Source organism: Convolutriloba macropyga, chromosome 13, assembly GCF_964194025.1.
Source record: "Convolutriloba macropyga chromosome 13, txConMacr16.3, whole genome shotgun sequence".
NCBI lineage: Eukaryota > Metazoa > Xenacoelomorpha > Acoela > Convolutidae > Convolutriloba > Convolutriloba macropyga.
The window spans coordinates 8,370,736-8,389,247 of NC_134480.1; the positions used below are offsets into that span (position 1 = coordinate 8,370,736).

Genomic DNA, 18,512 nt, shown 5'->3' on the forward strand with positions numbered 1-18,512 from the left:
ATTAGTTGCCTGGAAGACAGATTACTTTGCTATATGTAGCCAAATTCAGACAGCACTTCACGTTTCCTCATAGTGGTGTTGCCTTTGAGGATTTTAAATTCAAGTCAATTGACAAATTAAAAGAAAATTGCAAGTCTCGTCGGAAATAACTAAAACACTCAATATTCATTAATGTTGATTTTATTAGTATTTTAAATCTATCGCATCGCTGTAAAAGTCAGCCACCAACCTCATTCATATTATACTACAATCCACTAAATGATAGCGATACTGGGAGAAAATACAAATCAATACTTGAAATTCTTGAGTATGTTGAGGCAAAAGGAAGAAAAAACTTTGATGATTTTCTTGAAAGTTCAAACTCACGAAGCCCGAACATTTTAAATCGAAATCCAATCTTAACTCTTCGACACTGTTCCATTTTGTCTGAGACTTAATCAACTAAAAATGTGAAAATTGAACTACATTTATGACCTTGAAACCGATTTTCCTAATCTTAATCAGAAATTTACGTATGACTTTCACAAGACCTAGTTGCATAATTATACAGAGTATTGAAACCATAAAAACGAGGATTGCTTCTTAACAAATGTTTTCTATGTAAACGTTTTCATATTGTTGATCAAACAATCAAATACCAAGAAAATATCGCGGTTTGTTGTTGTTTGATTTAATTTATTTAAAAACCCAGAAAATCAGTTGCTAAATCATTGGTTCAAGTTCTAACAAAGCAATCTCAGCATTTTATGACTACCGCAACCTTAAATTTTTCACAAGCAGTTTGTTTTTTTTACTAACAGAAAACAGAACCCAATCTACTGATCAATCGTTTTAGGGGTAAATCGTTTATCAAAGGGATGCATTATTTATCATTGTCTTTACTTAAAATATACGCAGGTACAAAATTGCCTCCTGCTCAACGTGTACTTTGAACCTAAATACATTGATCGCTCTTTCTTCTTTTTGTTTTAACGATTTAAAAATAGTCTTATTGAGCCTTAAAGTGAATTTATAATTTGCAGAATCATTTTTTAAAAACATTGGACATTTTTAAATTTTGCCTTCTTTAATTCTTTTACGTCTTGTTCTAGATTTTTGAAGTTTTTTAACAGAAGTCTATCAAAATTAGAGCTGATGTATTGAGTTTAGTCTTGATTTATTAATTACTGCTTTGTGTTGATAGTTCTGGAAAACATTACGGGCATGATTCTTTTTAACCGTGCTTTGTCAGTTTGCCTCTAATTTACTTTATTAACTCCGCTGATGGTGATCCCTATTCCAGAAATATTAAAGGGAAGAAAGAAAGTCCACGCAGACGAACTTGTGAAAATTTCCTGCGAAATTTGGTTATTTTATACTGAATTTGTTTGGCTTTATGTGCTTTCTTTTCTCAACTTGTGATGTTTTTCCGACAAATTTTTTGCTCTATTATAACTAATTTCTTTAGTTGTGTCTGGGTGTCTTGTTTGGATAGTTTTGGAAAATTTTACAAGAATTGTTTGCACCATTCTTCACCATCTTCCCCCTGTATTTTATTTTAGTTACAACGCCGCTGCCAGACGTGCGAGCCATGAATGAAACAGGAGGAGGGGAAGAACCAGAAAAACATACACCAAAATATCAAGGGTCTATTTTTAATAAAAGATAATTTCAATTGATTATCCGACAGATGCTGTTGAACTACGTCAGCTCGACCAACCAACGAAAGCTGCTAGATAACTAGAGGGAACGAGTAATGGTAAATTCAAAAACTTTGCCTTCCCTTGCAAGATTCTCACAAGATCTTAGTTTTTTCATCAGTGGGTAAATTTTTTAAAGCTTTTAAAACTACATTTTCTTAAAAATTTGCGAGCAGCTTCTCTAGGGTAAACTTTGCCTCTCCCATCCGGCATTGGTTTTTCGGTTTCCTCCCAGCCAAAAACAAAACAATACATAACTTTCAGACACGTTGATGCTGTTCATCTCTTTCTCTCACTATTCGAAAAATTTTTGATTCTCTTAGATTGCTGTTTAGCAGATAAAACATTTTTTTAAGCTTGAATGTGAACAAATTTTGATAGCATAGTTATGCAACAATACAGTAATATAAGTATATTATGAATAAGTTTTCTATATTTTGTAAATCATTATCATAAAAAGTCATTTTAAGTGCTTCAGAAAAACTGCTAAAAATTATATGTTTCAGATTGATTTTTGGTATTTATTTAATCATTATAAAGGCACAGCCACTGTAGATAATTATACTATTTGATGTGAAAAACAGAGAACCAAATGCTGTTTTCTGAACTAATTCATTTATCTCTCTTACCATATTGCATTTAAGTACAGCAAAAAAGTGCTGTTTACTGACTTGTTTTATTGGACGGCAGTTCAATAACTAAAAGGTTAAAAGTTACAAAAATGTCTTACGATACAGAAAGAGATTGTCTACTAAAACCACCGGATCAAAGCCAAAACGATCAGAAATTACCAGTTACACCAAGTACCCGTTGGGAATCTTGGGATATAGACACTATTTCGGAGATAATAGCCACGGCTTCTATAAAACGATACCACATAATGACAATAATCACAATGTTTATCGGCTATATCGGACGAAATTCTCTTATGGATATGACCCCAGTTTTGTCAACCAGACTCTACGTCGAGATGGATTTGACTCCGGAAATGGAGTCGGCACTGGCTACTGTTACCTTTTCTGGCATGGCTGTGAGTAACGTGTTGACAGGGTGGATAGCGAATAGATTCGGGCGGAAAACTTGTGCTGTTTGGGGAACAATTTGGACAATTTTTTGGAATGCAATGTGTGCAGCTGCTTGGAACATCGAATCTTTAATTGCGTTCAGACTTATGTGGTCTTTGGGTTCATGTAAGTATCGTGCACTTAATATTTTGTATAAATTAACGAGGAAATACGAGCAAAAAAACCCGAAGATTAAAAAAATTTACTGGTTAAGGATGTTTTAGACCATGCAATCCATCTTCTAGACATACCGGACACAAAAATGAAGTAGTTTACGGGCACTTTTATCAGCGGGTAACTAGGTAAAAATAAAATACAGGATAAAATGTATAAAAAAATATATTTCAACTTTTCTCGAAATCAGGACTCCGACTATTGTGCGGAAGTACGGCGGTAACCTCAAAGCGATCATCAAGAAAAGGCATACTCCTTCCCAAAAACTGCGACGAAGAAACCAGCAACAGAAAGTCTGAGTAAATGGAAAGCCAGTTTTAAACGAGGTTCTTTAGTTTTGTGAATTTCTAGAGATTAGTTTCCTTGGATCGGATCAAAACTAATTCTAGCGTCGTAGTCCCACTGAACAAAAGTCAATTCCCGAATTTAAGTGAATACATCAGTACTCCAGCTGATACGATTTGAATTCGAAACTGAAAAGAAAAAACAGTAACAGAAAACCAACGAATCACGAACAATAGATTTGTGAAGATTGATTTCCTTAGTAACAGATTAAAACTATTTCAAATTTTGATTTCATCCTCAGGTCGAAAAAAAAATCTAAAGCCGGTAGTTGAAAAAGTAAACCGTGTCAGAAGACCATTCCCAATAGTGAAAGATCTCACTCTGTGACCTACAACACAAACTTTCACCTCACTCCGGATTGTACAGACTTGACAAGTGTAGCCAGTAACAGATTAAAGAAGTTTGGAGCTAATGCAATGCTTCTCTGCAACAACTGTATTTAAAGCAATGAATAAGACAATTTTGTCCGAAATCAAAGTATGACTTACTTGCTTGAAAAGATAGAGAAACTTGATATCCCCAGAAAGCTGATATCAATGGAAGAAGGAATAACCAAGCTAGTGTATCAAAAAGTGGAAGATGCTCTGGAAACAACTTTTGAAAAAGTGGAACAAACGTATGCTGGAAAAAGACTCAGAGCAGAACCATCAAAACAAACAGAAGTCAAGCAAATATGAAAAAGATTACAACATCAAGAAATCGTCTCGAACACAAGGGATCAAGGAAGATCAAAACAAAAGCAAAAGCGAAAATCCTGCCCCAGCACATGAAGAGCTCAATGGAATACACCACATAACAGGAGCAAGAACAGAAATTAGGCGACTTCAAGAGTTCAAGCGCCTTGGAAGTTTTAACCTACTTGGCACTACTGTTATTTCATCAAATTAATATGAAGCCAGACTGACAACTGCAAAAAGTCGTCAACGGAGAAATGAACTCAGAAAAAGAAACGTTTACATAATTTCAGCACTCTCAAAAGAGGATGCTGAGGAAGAAAAAGACATTCTAAAGGAGCGACGAGAGCTGCTAAATCATGGATTGCCAGCAGAAAAACTGAATATCCGGAAATTGTAGTTGTTCAACGATGAGAGTGAGGTGATGTCCGATCTCTCTGAAACAGTTTCGTGAATGGCATTCAAAATTAGCTTATAGCTAAGCACGAGAAGCCTGTTGAATGTAGACAGAAGAATGAAGATTCCAAATGCGGTTCTACTATCTTGCTATTCAATAACATGTCTCTGCAAAACCTGGTCTGCGCACCTGGTCTGCAACCTGGTCTAATATCAATACGTTGGAACTTATCCTCATTGAATACACTGTCTGCAGATGCTCAATGTTATAGAATTACTGTAATAGACAAAATCTAGCACGTCCGCAACCTGATAGCTGACAACAACGCTTTTGTTTCTGAAAAACTGACTACGCCACGGCCTGACATTAGTGTTGCATGTAAAATATAATTTGACAACTCCGAAATTACAGTCCTAGAGCTCAACAACCCTCAATTGGCAGCTCATACAGCTAAAAAAATCGACTTCAATCTGCTCCTGAAAAACATTCCCAAAAATCCTTTCAACATTAATCTGCGGAGACATCATTTTTCTTGAGATGAATTGGAAGTCTCCCACAAGTTCAAATGAAACTGACAAAAAAATGATTGAATTTTTGAAGAAAAAATTTTACAGGCAAGCAATAAATTTCCCCACATGTGCGCAGAATATACTATATGTAGCTTTCTATCGCAATTGTAATGTGTCAGCTGAAAAAGAACGCTCAGTCTGTAAAATATACGACTGTGCGATCGCGAAGCAAATCATCTGACATCTGAGTTTGCGCAACTCAAGTATTTAAGTCAGTAGTAGGATTTTCAGAAGCTTCGGAAATGCCGATTAGGACGGCTTGAACGACTGATACTCGACAAATAATACTTTTGAAACAACTTGCGGTTCTAATATCAACACTATGGTAGACGAATTTTATTAGTGTTTTGAAAGTATGGTCAATGTTTTTGTTCCACGACGAGCTACACATCGCCAAAAATCTTCAATTTTGTATCAAGAGCTCAACGTCCATTTTGATGATAAAATGAAATTCTGCGAAGATACAGCTGAAAGACAGGCCTACCAGTCACAGGAAAAGACTCGTAACAGAACAAAAGACTCTGGTAACAGAATCCTCAGAAAATGACGCCTAGATCGTCATAAAAATCTGCCGGGCTCACGAAACACGAATGTAAACTTCAAAATCTAAAAATTTAAACAAGTCAGAAATATTACCCAAACAACTGATCTATTACAGTAAACAATCAACGAACACTGAAGAGCAAGTGAAATGCTGAGCGAATTTTTTCTTTCACTTTTCTTGCCAAAACCTGAGTTCAGTGTAAATGGCATAAAAATTGATTAACAAACGTGGAAAAAAATTGACTAATCCAAGAAAACAATCATCTCCATGGTTTCATTCCTGGGCATATCAAAGTCAAGAGGAGCAAATGGACTAACTAAGCCTTCTTAGGAAAAACCGTCAAAGCATGGGTAGAAACCTGAACAATTTGAAACTGTCTGCAATTTCATCAATTTACAAAATGGGTGACAAAAGATGTGCGAAGAACTACTGACCTATTTCATTGCTGGATAGAGAGAGCAAAATATTCATAAAGTGCTGATCCATAGCACGTTACTGCCACTTCTGCGGCTTGCTGAGAGCACAAAATCGCGGTTTTTCTAAGAAAATTGATCGTCACAACCAATATGCTATCACTGCTGAAAACGATACGTGAAGCCCTTGATGAAGATCCCGACTCTGAGACTTCGGCGTTCTGCACTATTTTCTCTAATGCATTCGACAATGTAGCCAACTACAAGAAACTTGTAGAGATAGAAATAGGAGGTTGTTTACTGCAGAGCCTGTTCAACTACTTAAAGGGAAGGAAATTATATGTACGTTTGGACAACACAAGATCACGAACACTAACAGTGACATATGGTGTACCTCAAGGATTCCTTTTGAGCCCGCTTCATCAATGACTTGCCAGAAACTCGCATGTTTTGAGACACAATCTTTGCTGATGATCTGAAGTTATTAGCAACTGGATAACAAACTTGGGAGGTACAGGAAGACCTGAAATGCAAATCAAATGTGGATGAAAACGAAAAAAATGCATCTTGTCAAGAAAAAATGCAAGAAGATTACGTTCAGGGGAAAAAAAATCTTTCAAATTAAAAGATATTCAACTTTCATACTCAGCGAGAGTGAAAGACCTAGGGATTCATGTGTCGAATAACCTTACTTGGAAACGCAGGTTGAAGAAAAGTTTTTGAAAGTGCGCAAAGTGCTCTACGTACATCTTAGGAATGTTGCAATGGATTTAGAAACAACGATAAAACTTGGACTCTACCAGTCCTTGAATGTTCCAGTGCTGCTTTATGTTTTCATTTGCAAAGCGGCATCAAGAATTGAGCTGAAACAGCTTGAAGGTTTCCAGAAGAAATCTGTCAAATGTATCACCGGACTCAGAGATGTCAGTTATGAAAACCGAATTAGACTGCTGAATATCCCTCCACTGCCGATTTTTCTGCTGTTAGACAATCTGCTGCTTCTGTCAAAGATGATGAACAAAGACTCGAACTACATCGAACTGCCGGAAACTGTGTAGGAAAAAGATAACGGAAAGAAAAATGACATTATTATGCTCGATACGAAAAACGTGCCCAAAAGCTTGAGGAGAGCTGTAAAAAGAGCGGACAAATACGTTGAATTTGAGAAAGAAGCCGGTCTGAAGGATAGAATAATAGTGATAATGTGGCCTTCTGTCAACAGGAGTTTCTCTGAAACGGTTCTGTGATTGCCATCCCTGTAGAAATAATGGACGGTATTTCAAAACGTGATGACTGGGACTCAGAACCCTCCGATGAATGTCGCAAAAGCACCACCACAACATCAACAACAGCAGCAGCAGCAGCAGCAACAACAAATAACAGCAACAAAGCACCTCATTGTGTAAAAAAACAAAAAAGTATAACAGGATAATGTAATTCAAAATGACCCTTAGAGGCCTGTACAGGCCATTAATTCAAAAAATTGATCCAAAAAACTTGATTAAACAGTTTATGTAAGAAAGCGAAGTGCCACATAAAAATGAAAAACTCTCACGAATTAAAAACAGGATAAGTAAATCCACTTGTATATGGTTCTAAAATTTTTATTTCCTAGAATCTACTGGCTTCTTCGATCCCTTTTCTACTTCTCTGCAATTCTCATTAAGTTCCTAAATCACACTTATTTGTAAAATTACGTTAAACAAGGAAGGCAACACTAGTCCTGAAACCCCTCTAAAAGAGGATTGTAAAAAATTCTGAGAAATTGCTAATCTGACCACCCCATCTAATGCAAAGCCGCGCTTCCAAGGAAACAAGGAAGATTTTCTGTTGTAATTTCCTATCATATTTTTCTCAGAGAAAATCATTTTAAAAAATTACAAACATCAACGCACAATTGGTATACAAAATGTTAAGAGTAGCATTTAAATTGTGCATTTCCTTGGCTGAAACTGGACACTAAGGAAACCATTTTTTATGGTGGATTACTATAGCAGTTTGTTTTGAATGGCCTGAATTGGGCTCCCAGTGAGTTCCATGCATTTGAGACTGCATAAAAATGTCGTTGCGTGAGCATCGGTGGTTCAGTACCATCTTTTCACCAATCATAGAAAAACCATTGATAGAAAACCTATTTTTTTTACTGGATTACGGAAAATCAAGCAATTGAATTTCACAGGACCATAGAAAACCCACCAATGTGATTGCATTTGGTCAGAGGAAACTCATCGATGGAAAAAACTTGACTTTTACTGAATCATAGCAAATTCGTTGATGAGGGGTTTTCTAGGACCCAGTAGTCTAAGAAAAATGAATTGACTCTGACTTTAATTGGATCAGAGAAAACCCATTGATCGGATTATTACAGTGGTTCAAATAAAACCCATCGATAAACATGAAACATTGGTAATACGAAATACGTCGCTGTAGAAAGTCTCTCGAATCACTGTGTCATAGAGCTTCCATCGATAATAACCTCTGACCTTTACTAGAACACGGAAAGTATATCTTCATGGAAAGCCCATCGATTCACAGGGTCATAGAAAATCATCCACCGAAGGGAAACCTCGAATCGAATTTCTCTGGGTCTTTGAAAACCTATCTTTGAGGGTATTGTACGTAACAATGGTCATAGAAAATACAGCGCCATAGTAATTCCATAAATGCTTTGGATCATTGAAAGTTAATCGATGAGAAACCTCAGATCTTTTCTGGATTACAGAAAGTCCGTCGACAGATTTTTTTGGTTCTGTGATACCTATGGATATATAACTAGATATCGAAATTCATATTTGTACTAAATTATGATTACCCCCTAATATTTATGCCATACATTCTGTAACAAAGGATATGATGACTTTTTAGTATTCACCTATATATCTATTTTTTTATGATTACCCCCTAATATTTATGCCATACATTCTGTAACAAAGGATATGATGACTTTTTAGTATTCACCTATATATCTATTCCCGCTAGTCTACTAAATTATATCATATATTGTTCACACTACTTATATTATACTAATCATAATCTTTCTTAATCTTCTGAATTCAAGTTGCCTTTGTAAAGGCTCTTCAATTTCACTAGCTAAAGTTAGCTTGGATTCGCCTAGCAATTCCAATTCGTAAATTTAGCAAAGTTCACTCAGAAACGGATTCTTCCCGCAATTTTACTGTATAAAAAAAGCAACGCATTCGCATCGCGAATACAATTCAAATAGCTAAATTTTAAGCTATAACAAGTTCACAGAGAAAGCATCGTTATCCAAAATCCATCTTTTGACTGGGTCACAAAAATCCAAAGATTCATCGATTGGACTTCACTAGGAACTCATACATCCATAAGCGTATCGTGCAAAAACTCCCAAAGAGTTTGGTAACTTTAAAACTAGTTTTACACACCTGTACCCATTAATGTGAAAACGGGCGATAAAATTTACCAAAGGACTGAAAGTTAAAAAAATACAAAACAGGCAAGACCTAATTTACAATCCAAAAAATTGTTACACCTTTGACCTGACAAATAATTAAGCCGTGTTAGGTGTCCAATAAGTACTATTGGTTTTTGACACCATTGAGGTTAAGCAATTTGGCCACACGAACAAAAATGAGCAAGACTAGAAAATAAAATTTATTTTTTTAAAGACGCTGTTAAAATAAAAAAACGAGGTTTTAGAACTCAAGCCACTAATTAAATTCCTTTGTATCACATTGTCAACCGATTAAACGTGTCATTAATGAAGATAAACGATAAGACAGCAAATTCACTAATAGCTTTAAAAACGGGCAGCGTATAATTCGAAGCAATCAATAGCTATTAATTGAAAAGATTTTAATCCAAAAGCAAGGCTTTTTTAGAAATCAATGAAACTGGTCAGTAATGAGACTAAGGTATAAGATCGTTAAGTTAACAAAAAATCTCAAAAACCGAAAGTTCTATAAATTAAATTTCGAAAACAATTATTGTCAAATTAATAGAAGGCATCAATTTTGAACAGACAGAAGTTAACCGACTAAGAAACCACATATTAGCAAACTGTATCTGCCTTTAATGGGAATAAACAATAAGACATCAAAAACTACGAAAGTACAACAAAAACTCAAAAATTAACTCCATTTTTTAATGACAAAAAGTGGTGTCAAAGTAATGAAAACTAAAAAGCTATTAACTCGGACCAGAAATTAGGGTCTTTTTCGCCTCGTTACTAACCAATCAGGTTTGTCAAGGACGATCTAAGTAATAAGACAACAGAAATAGCTTTTTGAAAGTGGGCAAATTCAAAAATTCCTTAAAATTTGTTGACAGGAAAGTGTCCAGGTCATAAAAATTTTCAGCTGCCCCTTGATGAGTTCTACCAATTGCAATTAGGCGCAATTAGAACATACTTGTATCACGCAAGGAAAAGAAACGCAATTAGAACATACTGAAAGCACGCAAGGAAAAGAAACGCTGAAAACAGATTTAAATTGGATCTAATCTGTTTTGCCCCCTCAGCTTAGTGAGATTATATTTTTACGCCCACCAGGAGCCTCTGCTATTTTCTTACATAGTAACGTGCTATATAACAACACATATTTTGTAACTGAGGGCGTAAAAAAAACTTTGAGGGGGCAAACAGAATAGATCCGTAAAATTGATGCATGGGAAAAAATTTCCGACTCCACTTTGAAGGTAATTTAAAACTTGCTGCATTTGATATAACTGTTACTTTGTTGCTGCACTCCAACTCTCTCACTAACGCGGCTAGAAAGGTAGGATACGCACTTGATGTGGCAGATGAACGAAAGTATTGCCACCACAACGATAACTGCTCAAAAATGGAAATTTGTTCCTCTTGCAATCAAAGTCCTCTGCTTAATATGGGCAAATGTCACAAAAACACTGAAGTGGTTGGCAATTTTAAGGGACAATTGTTCTCCCTGGGCGCAGGGGTTTTTGTAGCCTTCAGCAAACTCATACAATCTTTGTCAGTCACCGGTATTCGGGGATCAGCAACAATGTTATTAGCACGAGCTACCTGGTTGACTAATGTATATTCTAAATACTCACACAAACAGAAGGAAAGTTGTTTGATCCATTGTAAACTAATAAGTAGGGGTATTGACAACTTTTACATAAAAAAGTCTGAAAAGTTATCATCTTTATTTTGGTAATAATTTTTGCCACCCAATAATTGAACTTCTTCGCTGAGATTTATTTCTGTTTAGGTTGCATCGTAGCACTAGATATGCATTTGTGTGAGATAATGCCTTCCAAATATATCTGGACTGTAATTCTGATATCAGTATACGGCGGCGAAGCGGGGGGAAAATTGATGCCCTTCGTGGCTGGCCTCGCAATGTTCGGAGACAGTGATGACAATTTGTGGAGATATTTTGTCATTATTTTGTCAATTCCTTCTATATTGTTTGTTGCACTTGCCGCTGTTTTTATTGACGAGTCTCCAACTTATTTCTTATCGATTGGGGAAACCGGTCAAGCTTCAAATATTTTGAAAAAATTGATCTCAAGCCGTGATATTGATGAAGAGGACAATTTGGACAAGTACATACAATCTAGCACCAAGTCCCAGAACGGCCAGGTGTCGTTAACAGATTTAAAATCATTATTAAAAAATAAATATATGGTCCGAAGTCTCGTTTGCGTGATTGTAATTGGTTTTTCAATTAAATTTACGACATACCAGCTTACCTATATTATCACTGAAGTTGTGTTCCTAAACAAACAAACCGAGACTGATTACTGTTCCGGTACAAAAGAAAAAACTTATTTCCTGCAGAGAGAGGACTATATTTTTCTTTCTTTGTACATGATTTCAGAATTTATTGTCAAGGTTTTAGCCATGATACTTGCACGAAAAATTAGCGTGGATTTAAAAATTTGTGGGACAGTATTTCTCGGTGTTTCAATATGCCTGGCTGCTTGTTTGTACACTTGTCCCAAATTCTGGATAACATTGACAATTTACGCTCTAATAGATGCCTCAAATTCAGTAGTAGAATTATACTCCATAATCTACATCTCAGAAATAGTTCCTTCTTGTGTAAGAAGTACAGTTTATGGTTTCATGATTTTTGTTATGTATATTCCTGTGACAGTCACCCCTTATTTGGTTCAAGTTCTTACCAAGAGTTCTCAGCATTATTTAACTACCACGACTTTATCATTTACAACGATAAGTTTTATAGCAGGTTTACTACTACCGAGAGAAGCAGGCTAACACAGCCAAACTCAATTTCGGGCTAAGATCAATTTCGACCTAACAATGTTCATCAACCAAAATCTCCAACTCTTCATAGCAGTGAAATATGTCTGGAGACTTGATTAATAATTGAATTGGCTGTTTTTCAAATAAACATTTTTCTTATATATTTTACAAACAGATTTATATAATGATTTTTGAAAAAAAAACACGTTTTTACGTTGAGCAATATTCTATATGGCGGAATAGATAATATGACGTTTTATGCGAATAAAAAACCAGAGGAAGGCTCGATAATATGCGCTTGCACATAATGTTCCGACGCGCTCTTCCACATTTTAAACTTAATTGTCTACGAAATGACGAAGAACAAGGTTCAAACTTTGTTGGAAAACCATCAATTTATTCGTATAAAAAATTTAAACTCAAACCGCTTAATAAATTAAATCAAGCTTCTTTAGAGAACCGATTATGCCCACCAATAACGAGAACGAAGGTCAAGACACAACAAAAAAAACGATCAAACCAATTTTTTATTAAAAAAACTCTAAAACAAAAGTCAAAATAGCATCTGATAAAACCTACACTAAACAAACTAACTAGCATTTCAAATGAGAAATATGGGATCAGTGAGTGGAAAGGAGCTAAATGTTACCTTTAAGCCTAAAATTCAAAATGAGTCTCACTCAAGTGCTTTTGACTAAATTCACTGGCGCTTATGATAATGGGAGAAGTCCAAAATGTAGACTTTTAACATTAGCCAATCAGAAATGTATCGTTCCTGTTTCCAATTTGCTAAGTTTTGTTTTATATGCTCACAATTATTTCACTGTGTGAAGATAGCACGTCGAATTTACTTGAAGCAAACATAAACATCACTTCAAGCCGAAAAACGTTTTCTTTGTGAACAACAATGTGGTGATGAAAGGGTTTTTTCACGATTTATTCACAATGCTCTATGTTACGTTCCATTTCTTTTTCTTTCCTTTTCCTTCGCTGCGTATTTGTGTTAAGCAGAGTGTTCAAACAAGATAATTTTTTCCGATTTTCAACTCTCTATTATTTGTTACTCCTTTTCACTGCCCTTATTTTTCCACACCAAATACTTTTTGCTGCGCGGAGTGGCTCTGTTCTACTTTCGAAAAAACTTCGAATAACTCAAAAATAACTCGAGGCATACAGCTCTGCACGTTGTTATTGGAATGCTTTGAACACGACGCATAAAGGGGCTAAGGTCAAACATCCAATAAATTTATTGGAACCAGATCATTTCAAAAGTAAAAAAAACTAAGTTTTTGACTAAAAAACAAAATAATTTTACATATAATCTCAAAAGAAGACAATGCAACCTCTTTCTGGCGCATTTTGGGTCACATTACACAACATTTAACTACTGATACACAACCACTAAAAACTTTTATAACAATGAAGCCAGTAAAATGATTATTTATTAATTTAACTTGCAATATTTATTTCAACAAGGCGGCTCGGTAATGTGCAATGGCACATAAGGTTCCGACCCCGCCCATCCACAATTTTGGCATAATTGTCTACCAAATGAGGAACAGATAGAAAAACCCAAAAATTATTTTTTGCGAATCCCAAAAAAGCCCAAGTCTTTTTCAAAAAATTCTGTATGAACGATAAGATAACCTCCAAAACAAATAACTCAGTGGAGTAAAAATTGATGCATTAGATTGCTGTAATATGTCAATATTAAGAAAGCGAGTCAGAACGAACAGCAAAATCAAACAACAACAACAACAAACATTAATTATATCAAAAAATTTATGTCCCTCTTAAAAACTAAATTTAATAACAAAGTCAACATACCGTCAGATAAGCCTGAAACTAAACAAAAATAACTTATTAATCACCAGAAAACATATGCGACCAGTCCATAAAAAGGTTTGGTAACAATTATACAAAAAAGAACAAAAACAGAAAAGTAAAAAAAATTAACTTATTTTTTTGAAACTATTAACTTCAAAGTAATAAATACCATTAGGAATAAATTAATTTTACCACAAATTTGCGATTACCACTGCTCCTATAGAAGGGCATTAGGACCTGACCTTATTCATTTTTTAGAGCGGCTAAAAAGAACAACAAAGAACAAACAAAATTTCAATTGAAACTTGCCAGAAAACGCTGTCAAAACCGTCAAGCCAAATTTTGGCACTCAAAATATATTTGATTGCGCCTTCTTCAAACAGCTATATTGTAGTACATGGCCATTCATTAGTAAGACTAGGTAACAAGTAGACAAAAAAGCGAAGTGCTAAAGTATGTAATACTTTTAATTTTTTTTTTGAAACAAAATTACATTCAATGTCATGAAAGGCATTAATTACAAAAAGAGCTATTTAAATATCGTCGTTTTTTCATGAAAAAGAAACCCTCGAGACCTGTAATTATCCAGAATATTTCTTGCATCTACAAAAAGAACGTCAAATATGACAAAAATCAAATTAATTTAATTTTTTTTGTGAAAAAGCGGTGTCGAAGCCAGTAAGGTCATAACAAAATCTTTAAAAAAAGATTTTGGGACACCAATCCCTTTTATTCCCTTGACACCCATAATGTCATATTTGAATGGTAATCAACTAGCGAGATTAGGTAACAAAAAGAAACATAAAAAGAACAAAATTGCAAAGTTAAAAAAGTTTTTTTTTTTTAATTTTGGAAAACGATGGGTTTGAAAGTCATAAAAGCCATCAGCTATCTGCTAATATCAGAATATCGGTTTTTCCATTCTTCCATGAAAAGCCAATGAAAGCTATCACTATACAGGAAATTTCATACGACCGAAACGACAAAGTATAAATGACAGTTAAGACAAAATTAAAAAAATCAATTGATTTCTTCAAGAAAGAGGCGTCGAGGCCATTAAAACGATGATTTATATCTTTCAGGATTTTAATATGTTCAATTGTGCTTTAATTTGAATGCTAATAAGGTGACATGAGAACTGTCAATAATGTGATAATGTGACAAAATCAGAAAACGTGAAAAACTGGCAATTATCAAAACAAACAAAAATCTAAAATCTTGTAGTATCAAAGCCAGAAAACAATAATTTCAGGCTCAAAACTGCAACCGAGAATAAATGTTAACTCAGTAGAAAGAAGAAGCAGTCTTTTTTTGCTGACACTAAGCTGGAAGTTGAACAAATTAAGAAAAAAATAGAGAAAAAGTTAATTAAGCCATTATTTATTGAAAAGTCAATTATTTTTAAAAAAGAAACGACCATGAACTTGCAATTAAAAAACTAAATGCATTAGCCTGGGGCTGTTTTGCAAGCGAATTGGTTGGACCTATCACTCCTGAGCTTTGATTTGATATGTTCTGTTCTTTATTATAAAAAAAAAGTCTTTTTTTTTTAAAAAAAAAAGACCGACTGATTACAACCCGATTTTTTTTGGATTGTAACAGTCCAAGAATGGCCCAAAACTACCCCTGTTAATACTTATTGTTCGTTAAGAACAACTGATTTTTCGAATGTTGTAGATATAGACAATTTCTGAGTTGAAACTCAAAATAAATTTTGCATTTTTGATAATCAACGAGTAAAGTTAGCAAAAAATGGCAAAATTTTAACTACAAGGCACTCTCTGAAGTAGAAAAAGCCCCCCTCTGAGTCTACAAAGATTGTATGAGTGTTGTTTGGGGGTGTACTGTAGGCAAATTTAATCAAAGTGGACTAAAGTAGCTTATTTCGTGCTGATGTTGATGAAAAAGGCTGAATTCTGAAATGTTTATCCAGATTTTTTGACCAAAAAATTAAATCAAAACAATCAAAAATGCTTGTTCGTCTTCAAAAATAAAATCAACGACACTATTTTGAAAAATTATAACAAATTTTAGCAAAATTGACGAAAATTTAGGCAAAAATTCCGGAAAATGTGAATAAAAACAACGTGAATTCACTCTTCTTTTCTCAGAAGTTTAAGCCTCGATAACTCCCTGTAGAAAACGAAAATTAAAAAAATCTTTTTAATTCCATATTCTACGCTGGACGAGCTTTCTAATGATACCAGTCTCAACTCTCTACGATGAATATATCGAGCGGCGAAAATTCACGGAACAAAAAAAAACCCAGTTGAGTATATAGTTCCTCCCCCCTCAAGAGGGTCGGAACAATAATTATGTTTCGGTTAAAATAGAATTAAAAAACTATATGTCCACGTTGATCGCGCTCTAAAATCAATGGGACTTTTCATTAAAAGCAATATGTGAGATGACAACAAAGAAAACCACAATTTTTTCACGCGTAAAAATTTTACGACAATGCATAGCTTTGCCTTTATTTGTTAACACAAGAAGTCATAAAACATTGATAGTAAAAAAACCAACAGAAATTGAAAGGTTGCCTCAACAGGCGAATGGTATTTTTCATTTATGAGAGTAAATTAGAAGTTGCTAAAAAGAAGAACAAGAAGGGCCAAGTTCGAAAATATCCTGAATCAGTTGCAAGCAAAATAAATCCAAATTATAAAAACCATCAACTATCAACTTTTTTAAACTCAATAAGAAGAATTTTTACTCAATAGGACTCTAATGACAAACGTTGTTTATCAGAAGTATTCTTAGGACTACCAAACGAACAACAAATTCACGCAAAACAAAAAAGTAAAAAAAAATGAGAGGAAGGTAAGTGTCAATGCCAAAGCAAAATAGGCTATGCAGTTAAAATTATTTTATATTTTCAATACCAATTTTTTCAACAAACATCTCTCTTTGTTGGGATAGCGTGGTTTAAAAAACAGATTTAAAGAAAAATAGCAAAATAAAAAAATAAAAATCATTAGCTTTCAATGGAAAGCAGGAAAAAAGTTAACTTATGCCACATCACGAACCCAATGAGAGTATACAATAATCAGTCAAAACGTAAGTTTACGCCGTAAGCTTTATGATTGTCCAATTGAGCATCTTTTTAACGCCAATGTGACAAGTAATTTTTTGGTAATGTTAAAAGAGTTCACAAAGTAGACGAATTTTCACACGAGTATTCAAAAATAATTAATTTTTCATGAAAACTAGTTTTTATCAGAGTCGCAAATCCAATAAGTAAAAGATAATTTTGACAGCTTGATTATTTGTCATTTCAGTAGAAAGAAAGTGACACCAGTCCTTTATGCGGTCAACCTACAATTCTCTAGATATAAGTTTAAGAAGCGGGCTCCAGTTCAAAAAATATAATTTTTTTTTCAAAAAGCATACTTGCAAAGTAAGAACAGCCATTAGCAATCAACTCTACACATTAGGTAGGTTCACTTAAGCTCTTTAAAAACCTTATTACTGTTTATACGAGACTAAACCATAGGACCACAAAAACTGCAACAAATGCTGGCAAAACTCATAAATTCAGCTCCAATAGCATTCAATTTTTTTATTGTAAAAATCCATGATGAGACCAAAAGTTTTTTTTATTTTAAATCGCCGCGCGTTTTTTAAGAACACAGAATTTTTCCATATAATCGCGTTTAATATAACTTGAAACAACAAATGATACAACAAAAATTCAAATTGAACACCAATGACGCTAAAAGCGGACATAATATTATTTTCTTAAGAAAAAATTTAATCCTCGATTGTTGTGCTAAAAAAGGAATCGGAAAAAATGTTCACTCTCAAATTCTACGCTTGAAAACTTTCTAATGATATCACTCACAGCCCTCTCTTATGATCATATCGATCGGCCAAAATTGACTGAACAAAATGCAATCAGTTGAGAATATATTTCCTCCTCCCATCAAGTGGGGTTCGGAATAGTTAGGAATAATCAAGACGCAAAAGAGAAAGTTTTTTTGTTAGCTATCATTACTGTTGCTTGAATTCTTTGTGACTAATTATTAAAAATGTCTAATCTGAATAGTAACAGCATGAAGAGAATAGTTTGCTTAGAATACGTAAGGATTCACTTTTATCACTGATCATGTTTTTTAACCATTTTATTATAAGACATCTTCCTCGGACTAAGATCACGTGCTTTTTCCTGATCATCAGTAGCAAAGTTCCAGACAAGTACCAGAAAGTGATGTCTGAAACATCACTTCTCCGAAATACAATCTAAACTGAGACCCAAAGAGAGCATAGAAACGAAAACATTGAAATATCGTTTTCAAGGAAAACTCAAAATTGATAAGGTCTTTCCAAAAAAGATTGTAACGGTCATTCAAGGCGTTTACGACTACAGCTTAATCAGTTATACAAATTGAAATTTCACCGTTAGTTTTGAATTATTCAGATAAATTAACATCAGTTTCCAATTTGATGACCATAAAAAATTAAGTCTTGAATACCATCAGTCGGTCAGATAAACTTGCTCGTTCAAGGCGATAAGTTATTGAGAGAAACTATAAGGAAAATCGGGTGCTCAAATTTAAGTTCCTGGTAATTTTGCATGCATTTAGAGTTATCAAAACGATTTCATTCAACGTATTTT

General features: G+C 34.3%; 2 protein-coding genes across 2 annotated transcripts in view; one reads left to right on the plus strand and one right to left on the minus strand.

The window, feature by feature from the left end:
• LOC142352294 (xaa-Pro dipeptidase-like) overlaps window positions 1-18,512 on the minus strand; it is a 453,762-nt gene that overhangs the window by 35,877 nt on the left and 399,373 nt on the right. The window lies entirely within an intron of this gene.
• Window positions 810-12,222, plus strand: LOC142351472 (uncharacterized). Its single transcript, XM_075403501.1, has 4 exons — window positions 810-897; window positions 1,542-1,738; window positions 2,186-2,869; window positions 11,070-12,222. Exons 3-4 carry the CDS (start codon window positions 2,401-2,403, stop codon window positions 12,080-12,082), a joined length of 1,482 nt encoding a protein of 493 aa, XP_075259616.1. The 5' UTR covers window positions 810-897; window positions 1,542-1,738; window positions 2,186-2,400; the 3' UTR covers window positions 12,083-12,222.

What these genes read in the sequence shown, in the direction of transcription:
- LOC142351472 (XM_075403501.1), top strand. Translation starts at nt 2,401, where the DNA reads ATGTCTTACGATACAGAAAGAGATTGTCTACTAAAACCACCGGATCAA. An exon ending in TATGTGGTCTTTGGGTTCAT is followed by an intron (nt 2,870 to 11,069) that starts GTAAGTATCGTG and finishes ATTTCTGTTTAG; the next exon opens with GTTGCATCGTAGCACTAGAT.